At 47.6% G+C, this 12552-nt stretch overlaps 1 protein-coding gene across 1 annotated transcript in view; it reads left to right on the top strand.

Moving 5' to 3' along the window:
* The window catches only part of DNAH14 (dynein axonemal heavy chain 14), a 334473-nt gene that overhangs the window by 299648 nt on the left and 22273 nt on the right, over window positions 1-12552 (top strand). The window contains exons 78-81 of the mRNA XM_086693941.1: window positions 3089-3286; window positions 4317-4513; window positions 8854-9014; window positions 10293-10489. Of these exons, the coding sequence (XP_086550067.1) occupies window positions 3089-3286; window positions 4317-4513; window positions 8854-9014; window positions 10293-10489 (753 nt within the window). The remainder of the gene's footprint in view (window positions 1-3088; window positions 3287-4316; window positions 4514-8853; window positions 9015-10292; window positions 10490-12552) is intronic.

Raw genomic sequence — 12552 nt, 5'->3', positions numbered from 1 at the left:
CAGGAAAAAACCTCTCTGACCTCTGCCGCAGCAATTTCTTACTCAACACATCTCCAAAGGCAAGGGAATTAAAAGCAAAAATGAACTATTGGGACCTCATCAAGATAGAAAGCTTCTGCACTGCAGAGGAAACAATCAACAAAACTAAGAGGCAACCGAAGGAATGGGGAAAGAGATTTGCAAATGACATATCGGATAAAGGGCTAGTATCCAAAATCTATAAAGAACTCACCAAACTCCACACCTGAAAAACAAATAATCCAGTGAAGAAATGGGCAGAAGACATGAATAGACACTTTTCCAAAGAAGACATCCCGATGGCCAACAGACACATGAAACAATGTTCAATGTCACTCATCATCAGGGAAATACAAATCAGAACCACACCGAGATACCACCTCACGCCAGTCAGAGTGACTAAAATCTACAAATCGGGAGACTACAGATGCTGGCGAGGATGTGGAGAAAGGGGAACCCTCTTGCACTGTTGGTGGGAATGCAAACTGGTACAGCCGCTCTGGAAAACAGTGTGGAGCTTCCTCAAAAAATTAAAAATAGAACTACCCTACGACCCAGCAATAGCACTGCTAGGAGTCTACCCAAGGGATACAGGAGTGCTGATGCATAGGGGCACTTGTACCCCAATGTTTATAGCAGCACTTTCAATGGTAGCCAAATTATGGAAAGAGCCTAAATGTCCATCAACCGATGAATGGGTAAAGAAGTTATGGTTTATATATACAATGGAATGCTACTTGGCAATGAGAAAGAATGAACTCCTGCCATTTGCAGCAACGTGGATGGAACTGGAGGGTATTATGCTGAGTGAAATAAGTCAGGCAGAGAAAGATACCATATGTTTTCACTCATATGTGGATCCTCAGAAACTTAAGACCATGGGGGAGGGGAAGGGTAAAAAAAAAAAAAAGTTACAGAGAGGGAGGGAGGGAGGCGAACCACAAGAGACTCTTAAACACTGAGAACAAACTGAGGGTTGATGGGGGGTGGGGGAGAGGGGAAAGTGGGTGATGGGCATAGAGGAGGGCACCTGTTGGGATGAGCGCTGGGTGTTGCATGGAAGCCAATTGGACAATACATTATATTTAATATAAAAAAAAAATTAGAAAAAAAATCTGGGTTCGAAAGGCAGGACAGTGTCAAGTTGCTTAATTTTTTACATGACGTCAATTTTTGCCTACCCACAAAAGGCAGGCAGAAGAAACTTCAAACGCAGTTGCGCATCAGCGGGATGAAACATGCATGACGAAAGGTACATTATGGGCAAGCTCCTGTCAGTAGTTCACCCATCGGTGGCCGCGTTGTGTACCATGCGAAGACACCTGCACAGTTTAACAAAGACATTGTTGGTGGCCTGTGTAGAGCGCCACATGAAACCCCACTTGTTCCCTCAGGGAGAGGTCTGTGGGTGTGTTCTTGTTCTCCACAGCTTTCCAAGGCTTCAGTGGTCCCTCACGATACGGTCTGTTGGCTTCTAGCAACCCGGGAACTTCCGTGGCTGTCATTTGGCTGCTGTTGGCTATTTGATATGTAGCTACCTGCGCCCTGACCGGTGGTACGACGTGCCTTTTCATCACGTAGCGTTTGCGACCCATTCTTGGTATACAATTACAACTCAAAGAATTACTTGTTGATTTCTCTGTCTTAAGACCAACCGTTGGTTCATTTGAGTCTGGTACATTAGTATTAATGTATAGATCTACATAATATCAATATAAATATAATACTAATAAATATCATAAATAAAAAAAGAAGTCTCTCATTATGAATTCAGACACCATTCCTGATAAGAACTCAAAAATATATAGGGATTATAAGGGACTACTTAAATATGGGAAAGACTACCAAAAAACTATAGCAAATATCATTTTAAATAGCCAACACTGAAGTTGTTTTTATTAACATCAAGAATCAAAAAAAACAAACAAAAAAACAAAAAGAATCAAACAGGGATGCTGATTACACCATTAACGTTCAGCATCGCCTCAAAAGCTCTGGTCAACGCAGTGAGAAAATGACATAATCCACATTAATGATGTCAGATCGTATTAATCCGTATTAAGGATGAGGGAATAAAAAGAAAAGTGCACGTACAAGCTATATCGTCCAGTTGCAGGACAACTGAGCTGTCAGCACAGAGCCTGACGTGGGGCTCGAACTCACGAGCTGCGAGATCATGACCTGAGCCCAAGTCGGTCGCTCAATGGACTGAGCCACCCAGGCGACTCCGGACTAGCATTTTTGGAAGGAAAACAGGAAACAAAGATGAAAGGGAGGGAGGGAGGGGAAGAGAGCCGGCAGTTGAAGTAGAGAGGTGGGGAGGGGGGTCGGAGAGAGAAGCAGGAATGAGATCCACTCGGTGCAGGGAGTTCAGAGAACATCTGTGTCAAGGGGCCCAAGAAACCTCCCAAAGGCAGCGGGCCCTCCGGGAGGGATCTGACTGGAAGACCAGGGGTCTCCGAAGACTCACGTCCCCTTGCTTACCCCGTTGTGCCTTCCGAACAGCTTGTGGTGTCTGTTCCAAATAATAGTAATAATTTTAATTTAGTAATTCGATGTTCAATAACAAAAAAGAATTAACGGATGAAAATGTATATCCTGATATTTTTACCCCTCTTGCTATTTCCACGTACAACTGACCCTTGAACAAGGCGGGGGTCAGGGGCACCGACCCCTGTGTGGTTAAAAATCCACGTATCACTTCTGATGCCCCAAAGCTTTATTAATAGCCTACTGTTGACTGAAAGCCTTACCCATAACGCCAACAGTCAATTAATACGTATTTTGTGTGTTATATGTATCGTACACTGTATTCTCACAATAAAGGCAGCTCGAGGAAAGAAAGCATTACTAAGAAAATCACAAGGAACAGAAAATCCATTTACGGGAACGGTGAAAAATTCACATATATGGGGACCCACATACGTCAAACCCACGGTTGTGCAAGGGTCAACGGTATTTTTAAAGAGAAAATACAGGTAGCTGTTGCGAGTTGTTGATTTTACGTGCAAACATCAAAGTGGGCTGCAAACACGTTCTGAGATAGTAAAGACTGGTGGACTTTCTACAGGTTGCCATAAAGGTGCTGGAGAACTCCCTGAATGCACAGACCGGTATTTCGTGGCAGAAACTGCACTACCTCATTGGGGAAGTGACTTACGGCGGCCGGGTGACGGACACCTGGGACAGGCGGTGTCTAAACACCCTTCTGCACAAATTCTGTAACCCGGAAGTGCTGAAAGATGACTTCAGTTTCTCCAGCGATGAGGTGGGAACAGGCATTTACTTACAGTACTTGATCACTGAAATGTAGCTGCGTTATCTAAAACCTGCATTTAAATGGATTTTCATGGTCACTTTTAATGGCTCTTATTAACTGCCAGCAGTGTAAAAACAAGTCACCATTTACCATGTCAGCTGACGTTTCATCTTCCCATGCATCCTCTCAAGGCCAGAAAGACCAGGGTCTGACCTCTGTCCCCTCGCTTATCCAAGAAGCAGACCATTAGGTCAGCCTCCGTGCAGGGAGAGAATTGGGCTCCATGTTTCAAAGGGATCGCGTCCAAGAAGCTGTGGGCGTCTCTTTATCCAGCATAGCCCTGTTCGTCATTATCACCTCATAGGTTCTAGAAGGCCCGTTTTCTCCCCAGGGGATGTGACACGAGAGTCAGCCTTACAGAGGGGAACTTAGCCACACAGCTAATCGCAGGAAGAAAGAGCTGGTGACCAGCATGAAGAGCTCTCCCACACCATTAAGTAGCTTCTCAATTAAAACAAATGTATTATGCATTTCATAACTGGGATTTCATATCTTTTGACCACCGTCACCCATTTTGCTCCCCCCCCCCCCCGCCACGTGTTCAGACGGAGTCTTCACATCGTTGTCACATTCCTTCTACAGCTTCGCCGAAGAAAGGCAGTTTGTTAAGGCCGGATTGTGTCCGTTATCTGTGGGTATGGGTCACTGAGGCCACAGGTAGTCAGAACCAAAGTGGTTTCCCTTCTTCTGTCTCTCTTCCCAGCGGATGATTCATTACGCACTCTCTCCTGTGCGTATCCCAGAGCCACACTTTACAAACGCAGTCGTCCCAAAGGTAGCTTTTGACAGGAGGGTCTGGAATATGCCACCCAGAAGTAAGGGGAGCCTTCTGTGTAAACGTTATGGGAATTTTATATGATTTACGTATGGTATTTATATATTTGTATACGGTAAAAATTTTATGGGAAGAAGTATCCACACACATTACGGAAAGTAGGTATCGCTCTGGACAAAAACTAACAAGTGGTTAAATGTTCAGATACATCAGCCGGTGCCGAAATCCGCGAGCTTGAGGGATTACATACACATCGTCCAGTCCTTACCTGACGACGACACGCCTGGGCTCTTGGGACTGCACCCAGAGGCCATAAGGGGTGGCAGAGAGATCCAGGGCCGGCACCTTGTGGACAGTCTCATTACCATGCAACCCGGGACCAGCGCCGATCTCGCGGTCCGGTAAGAACTCACTGGCAACAGTCGTTGGTCGGGAATTATTAAATATTCATATTAAATAATTAAGTGTTAAGTGAATATTTAGGAATTTGAAGAGCTACAGTGCGGAACTTGCAGACAAATAAGTCTAAGATATAGTGGGGGTGCCCAGGCGGCTCAGTTGGTTAAGCGTCCAGTTCTTGGTTTTGGCTCAAGTCATGATTTCGCGTTTCGTGAGATCGAGCCCCGTGTGGGGCTCTGTGGTGACAGCGTGGAGCCTGCCTGGGATTCTCTCTCTGTCTCTCTCTCTCTGCCCCTCCCCCACTCATGCATGCGCAGGCTCTCTCTCTCTCCCTCTCTCAAAGTAAACTTTAAAATAAAGTGCAAAATACAAAACAATCCGAACAGAAACTAAAGTGTAAGAGGACAGTATGATGAAGAGGGCCAACGATACCACAGTCACAGGGCCTCAACACCCTTACTCTGCTTATCCATAAACATAGAATGCCTGTTTCCCCGTCAAGGCCATTGTGAGCTTTAAAAGCTGTAACAGATGGGGGCACCTGGGTGGCTCAGTCGGTGAAGTGCCCCACTTCGGCTCAGGTCATGATCTCACGGCTCGTGCGTTCAAGCCCCACATCAGGCTCTGCACTTCGGATTCTGTGTCTCCCTCTCTCTCTGCCCCTCCCCTGCTCATGCTCTGTCTCTCTCTCTCTCTCTCTCTCTCTCAAAAATAAACAAACATTAAAAAGCTATAACAGACGTAACCCAAATTCTCAAGCCTCCGCAGCCTGTAACTAGAAGACAAAGTCACGTTTGTCAAGGCCACAGCTACGTGGTGTGAGCTCAGTGGCCTCACTGCCTCCCCAGCAAAGTGTGTTCCTGAGGTTCCCAGACGTCCTCTCGGGTGCTTGTTCACACCGCTGAGGACGCAGGTGGCCCACACAGGCCTCGCCTCCCTCTTCCCTCGCTGAGTTCAAATCCCAGTTCCACCACCTGACTTTGCAGACTTGGGGACGTCACTTAAGTCTTCAAGTTCATCACGTTCGCATCTGAGATAATAACCGTGCCTACCTGTGGGGCTGTTCTCAGAATACGAGTTCCTCAGGTTAAGGGCAGCTTAAAAATCTAATTTTTCAATGTGTAAGTCTTACAGATTTTAACAATTTTTTTTTTAATTTTTTTTTCAACGTTTTTTATTTATTTTTGGGACAGAGAGAAACAGAGCATGAACGGGGGAGGGGCAGAGAGAGAAGGAGACACAGAATCGGAAACAGGCTCCAGGCTCTGAGCCATCAGCCCAGAGCCCGACGCGGGGCTCGAACTCACGGACTGCGAGATCGTGACCTGGCTGAAGTCGGACGCTTAACCGACTGCGCCACCCAGGCGCCCCTTAACAATAATTTTTAAAAGGTCTTTGAATAGCGTTTGGTTATCTACTGACGTAAACGCTTTCAAGTATAATAATATTCATTACAGAGTTAATGTACTTCAGCTACCTCACCGCCAAACCTTCTTCAAATCTTGCAACAATTCTTATAAATCTAATAATTAAACAAATACGTGGGATCTTAAATTCTCTTATGTCTTCAAATATATCAGCTTAGCTGAATTTCAACTCAAAATCATAAACTGAAACCAATTTCCCCACTTCCTGTTGTAAATAAGAGTCCCAAAGCTGACCTTCAGGTGTTAAGAGCCCCAAATCTCTTAAATATCATAAATACTGAAAATCCCAACAGGTACAGATTCCTCACCACGAAAGTACCGTCACTGTGGTTTTGATTCTGTTAATCCTGTCTACAGCAACTTCTCAGTCTTCCCCGGGACCAGTGGCGCCACTGTGCGTGACGTGGGAGTTTTGCCTTCTTGGTGCTTCAGGTTTGGGGGAAAACAAGTAAATAAACTGAAACCGAAAGTTAAACCACAACACGAGCGGATGCTTGTTGGGAACACGCATCGGATGCCTTGAACCCCGATCATACTCGTCGTTAAGGTCATCGCAACTCCAACCCCCGGTGATGGTGACGTTGCCCACGTCCCCAGGATCCGAGTCCACGTTCCCCTAGGCTGTTAGTCTGTGGGCTCACAGATCGGGTTTAGGGCCCTCTTGCTCTGCAGGAGCGCCAGCGGACCTGACCACCTGAGTCCTCAGTCTTGTCCTTGCCGCTGGTGCACGGGTGGCCCCGCTCTAGGTAATCCCCCTGTGACGTCACCACAAGGCGTCTGGCTCTATAAAAGCTGGGCTGCGGCAAGGGCTTTGTGGGGGATGGGCGTGTGCGGCCAGGACCTTCTGCGCACAGGCGCCCCCGATGGTAAGTTCCCCCGAGTAAAACTGTAAGTGGTCCTCTTAGTCTGGAGGACACGTCTCCCTCCTCCACCTCCTAACAGGCTCCTAAGATACACATGTCTTTTTTATATTTTTTTTCCACTCAGTTCTAAAACCTCTGAACCTATTGGAACTCTGTACGCTTTGGTCTTCTCGTCTCTTTGTTGTTGTTTAGTTGTTGTTTTTCTTGAGAGAGACAGAAACCGAATGAGAAGGGGAGGAGCAGAGAGAGAGAGAGAGAGAGAGAGAGAGAGACTCCCAAGCAGGCTCCATGCTGTCAGCACAGAGCCCAACGCAGGGCTCGAACCCATAAAACTGTGAGATCATGACCCGAGCTGAAACCGAGAGTCGGACACTCAGGCGACCGTGCCACCCAGGCGCCCCTTCCTGTCTCTGGACCACAAAACTCATATTAAAATGGTATCTGATTGGATCCTCACTGTGGCTTTGGCTGACCATCTGGTGCTCTCTTCCAAGGTCATTGCACTGACACAAAACAGGTGTAACCGAGCCCTCCCCCCACCGACGGAGTGAACGCGTCCTACCTTCTACGTGCAGGAAAGCTGCACACACAGCGAGAGAGGAGTGGCTACTTAGAAGTCTTCCCGTGTGCCCCCAGAATATCAGGTTCAATTCCCTGCGCGTCCTGCGCTCGTAAATACTGACGGCTGTGCCTCCCGCCTTCAACAAATTCGCCAGTAAGAAATGGGTTATGGGGCTGCTGTTCGCAAGCATGTTGAGTGTGTTTATCCGTGCCCCTCGGGCATTCTGGGAGGCTGGGATGGCTGCCATTATGCTGCCTGTGCTCAAAACATACTAGAAACTTCTCTGCATGACTAGATCTAAAAGATCCGTCCCACTTGACTTAACGCCCTCAGGGGTAGCAAAGAGTTGCCCTTTGAAGATGTGTGCTTTTTGAAGTCTTTTGAATCATCAGAAGCCACCTTGGATGAATGCCACTGAGTAACCTTGCTTTAAAGTCACCGCCTAAGTGTGAAAACAAAATGGGAAAACCTCCTACTTGGCGTGAGGGGTGAGCGGACGCAGAAGCAGTGCACTGAGCGTGGCTGTGGCTTCCAGGCTGTCGCTCACCGTGCAGGACGACACCCTGGCTGTGTGAGACCTGGGTGACGGCTGAAACCAGCCCCTGCCAGCAGTTAGAGTAACAGCACGAGCTCAGGGGAGTGTTAGTGCTTAGAGCTCGTCCAGCTTTCGCGCTCTGCCCCGCCTGGTCCAGGCCTGTGCCCCCATGGGCCGCCCAGCGTCCCCGAGGAATCTGACACGCGGTTGGTGACAAGCACACGCTGTCGGGTTGCCGCCTGCGCCTTCGTTTCGGTATTGACACTTCACGCAGATGCGTTCCGACGATGAATTGTCGACAAAGAAATCTTAAGAACCCTTTAAAAATACATATTTTCTTGTAAACGTCTAAAGTGCAGGGGGCGCCTAGGTGGCTCAGTCAGTTAAGTGTCTTTTTTTTTTTTTTTTAATGTTTATTTTTGAGAGAGAGAGACAGAGCATGAGCAGGGGAGGGGCAGAGAGAGAGGGAGACACAGAATCCGAAGCAGGCTCCAGGCTCCGAGCTGTCAGCACAGAGCCTGACACGGGGCTCAAACCCACAGACTATGAGATCATGACCTGAGCTGAAGCTGGACACTTAACCAACTGAGCCACCCTGGTGCCCCTTAAGTGTCTGACTCTTGATCTCAGGGTCGTGGGTTCAAGTCCCGCATTGGGCTCCACACTCCTTGTGGAGCCTACTAGAATAAAAAAAAAAGGTTAAATTATAAATAAAATAAAAATTTCTCGGGAAGCAGGGCAAGGGGCCAGTTTTATCCCGACCGTTGATTTCAGCTCGGGTCGTGATCTCACGGTTGATGAGGTCGAGCCCCGCGCCGGCTCCACGGCCGGCCGCTTCCTCATCTGTAAGATGCACGGACTCCGTCGTGTGCCTAGTCGCGTGCGGCTTGGCCCGGGCCTGAACAGCGGGCTGTCCTGGGTCACACAGATCCACATCTCTCCGTGTCCTTTGTAGTCCCGAGCAGAGTAACGACGAACTGCTGATGGAAATCCTGTCTGACCTGCTACAGCGGCTGCCGAGGTCTGTGGAGAAGGAAGAATGTGCTGGAACACCCAGCACCTTGAAGTGCATCATGTCCAGCCCCCTCTGGGAGTCTCTCTGTAAGAGCATCCAAGGTAGGCACAGGACGTGCGTCCTCGGGAAAGGACTCTGGCCCCAAGGGGAAGGGGTGGGGGTCCCCCAAGACCCCACAGAAGCAGCCAGGCCGAGTGAGGTAGGCAGTGCGGTCTCTACGCCCCCCCTTCCCACTCTCCAAGCTGAGAGACCACCCCCTCCCCCTCTCCAAGCTTGGGGCAGAGAAGGAAAGGGTGCTGTAGCTTTGTCTTCCTTTCTGGTTTTGTTGGGGCAGGGGGGTAGGGGGGTAGGGGGTGGGTGGCTGGGAGACTAAAAGTGAAGAAATATGCTTGTAGCAAAGCAGGAAGGAGCCGCCCTGCCTGAGGTTATAGAGCAGCTGGGGGGGGGCGGGGTCGTCCCTGCCCCCCCCCCCGACCTGCCTGCGGAGCACGAGGAACGTGGACCCTCTGACCGGCGGCCCCCGCTCCGAGGGCTCTGGAAAGGGGGCAGGCCCAGGGGTGACAGGGCACCCAGCCCCGGGGGCCAGCGTCCGGGCCGTGGCAAATGACCCAGTTAACTTCTCAACATCCACATCTCAACCGTTTATTTTTGAAAATTTTTTAAATATTTATTTATTTGGGGGAGAGCACAAGTAGGGGAGGGACAGAGAGACGGGGACAGAGGATCTGAGGCGGGCTCTGAGCCGACGGCACAGAGCCCGATGCCAGGCTTGACCCCACAACCGGCACAGACCCCGAGGTCAGGCTTGACGCCCCCCAAACCGCGAGATCATGACCTGAGCCAGTCAGACGCTCAACCAGCTGGGCCACCCAGGCGCCCCTATACCTTACCCCTTTAAAGAAAGTTCGTCGGGAACCCAATGCTGAGCGGTAGTCTGTGACATCGGTGCTGTTGCGGAGTCGGAACCACGGTCAGCACCCTAGGGCTGTGGCCAGGTCCAGCCACCGTTCATTCCTGTGCAGCCTGAAAGCTAAAAGGCGTCTCACATTCTTTACTGGTTGGAAAAAACCAAAAGAATATTTTAGGACCCATAAATATATGAAATATGAACGCGAGGGCTGCTGCACAAATAAAACTTTATTGGCAAACGGCCAAGCTTATCGGTTTTGTGCGTCTGCGCCTGCGTTCGCACCACGGAAGCAGAGCCCAGCAGTCGTGACGCAGACGGGGTGGCCACGGAGCCTGAAGTGATTCCTGATTTTCTGCAGAAAGTGTGTTGCGACCCCTGGTCTTGACACATGAAGTTCCTTCCATTTCCAAAGCCTGTGTTTCTCCTTTTATCTGAAAAATAACCTAATGTTCTGTCTTTCTCGATCCAGGCTATGATCCCCTCATCCACTGTGTCCTGCTAACCTTTCTGAGCCAAGAAATCGAACGATTTGATAAGTTCTTATTTGTTGTGCATGAATCTTTGAAAGGCCTTCAACTTGCGATAAAAGGAAAAACCATCCTCACCCAAGAACTGGAGGAAATGTATGAGTCTTTTCTCAATGGAAGAGTGCCTACGCTGTGGCAGGTGAGAGCCGTCACGCTACCCCGTTAACTGCTGAGCCGTAAGCGTGGGGTGCGGGCAGGGGGCGGGGGGCGTTCACTGTGGCACCTGATGAAGTATTAAGTATTATTGAAAGATGCTGATGTACGTTGGGTGTGAGCATGTATTAATAAAACCTCTTAGAGGGCAATCTGGCAATTCCACTCAGATAAATTTAAGATGTGTTATTAATTTTAAGTTTCAGAAAATGATGTCATTTTTAGAGATTATAAAAACCTATATACTAATGTGTGCATACATATGCTTATAAAAACGCATCTATGCTTTAGATTCAAGAACCCCCAACCGAAAGTCTTGGAAGAAAATGCACAACTCTTCCCAGTGGTGGCCTTAAATGAGGGAGACTGGAGGGTCTCGTGGGTGGGAAAGAGGCTTTAACTTTACATTTTACGTATCCTTGTATCTTACTGTACGGTTTTGATTTTTTTTTTTTATCACATTCATGTCTTTTTAAGTTTTTATTCCGTTATAACTGACCTACAGGGTTAGATTAGCTTCAGGTGTACAGGACAGTGATTGAACACGCGTATTCACTACTCTGTGCTCATCACGACAAGGGTGCCCCTTAATTTATCACCATCACCTATTTCACCCATTCCCCCCCCCCCCCCCGCCACCTCCCCTCTGGTGACCAGCAGTGTGTTCTCTGTAAGTTAAGAGTCTGTTTTTTGATTTGTCTCTTTTTTTGCTTTGTTTCTTAAATTCCACATTTGAGTGAAACCATATGGTATTTGCCTTTCTCCGTCTGTTCTTTCGCTTAGCATGATACCCTCTAGACCCATCCACGTTGTAGCAAATGGCAGGATTTCATTCTCTGCTATGGAGGACTGCTATGCCGTCGCGTACGTATGCCTCGTTGTCCGTCCACTTGTCTATCGATGGACTTGGGTTGTCTCCACCCTTGGCTACCGTAAATAGTGCTGCAGTAAACATCAGGGTGCACGTATCTTTTCGAATTAGTGTTTTTGGTTTCTTTGGGTAAATACCCAGTAGTGGAATTACTGATCATATGGTGACTCTATTTTTAATGCTTTGAGGAAACTTCATACTGTTTTCCAAGTGGCTGCACCAGTGTGCATTCCCACCAATAATGCAAGAGTGTTCCCCTTTCTCCACATCTTGGTCAATATTTGTTGTTTCTTATGTTGTTGACTTGAGCCATTCTGACAGGTGTGAGGTGGTATCTCATCGTGGTTCTGATTTGCATTTCCCGGATGATGAGTGACACTGAGCATCTCTTCATGTGTCTGTTGGCCATCTGGATGTCTTCTTTGGGAAAATGTCCGTTCGTGTTTTCTGCCCATTTTTAAATTGGGTTATTTTTTGGTGTTGAGTTGTATAAGTTCTTTATATATTTTGGGTACTAACCTTTTATCAGATCTGTCATTTGCAAGTATCTTCTCACATTCAGTAGTTGTCTTTTAGTCTCGTTGATTGTTTCCTTTGCTGTACAGAAGCTTTTTATTTTGATTCAGTCCCAATAGTTTATTTTTCTTTTGTTTCCCTTTTCCCAGGAGACATGTCTAGAAAAACATTGCTACAGCCAATGTCAGAGGCATTACTGTCTGTGCCGTCTTCGAGGATTTTATGGTTTCAGGTCTCACATTTGGGTCTTTAATCTATTTTGACTGTCATTTTTGTGCGTGGTGTAAGAAAGTGGTTCAGTTTTATTCTTTTGCTTATAACTGTCCAATTTTCCCAGCACCATTTGTTGAAGAGACTGTCTTTGTCCCATTGCATATTCTTTCTCTTTTGTTGAAGATTAATTGACCAGATAATTGTGGTTTCACTTCTGGGCTCTCTATTCTGTTCAGTTGATCTGTGTGTCTGTTTGTCTGTAATACCATCCTGTTTTGATTACTACAACTTTGTTGTAGGTCTTGAAATCTGGGATTGTGACACCTACACTTTTAGTCTTCTTTTTCAAGATTTCTTTGGCTATTTGGAGTCTTTTGTGGTTCCATACAAATTTTAGGATCGCTTGTTCTAGTTGTGTGAAAAATGCTATTGGTATTTTCATAGGGATT

Source organism: Puma concolor, chromosome E4 (assembly GCF_028749965.1).
Source record: "Puma concolor isolate L17-30 chromosome E4, mPumCon1.1.hap2, whole genome shotgun sequence".
Classification (NCBI taxonomy): domain Eukaryota; kingdom Metazoa; phylum Chordata; class Mammalia; order Carnivora; family Felidae; genus Puma; species Puma concolor.
The sequence above is the reverse complement of the archived record's forward strand: the minus strand, read 5'-3'. Positions and strand labels throughout refer to the sequence as shown.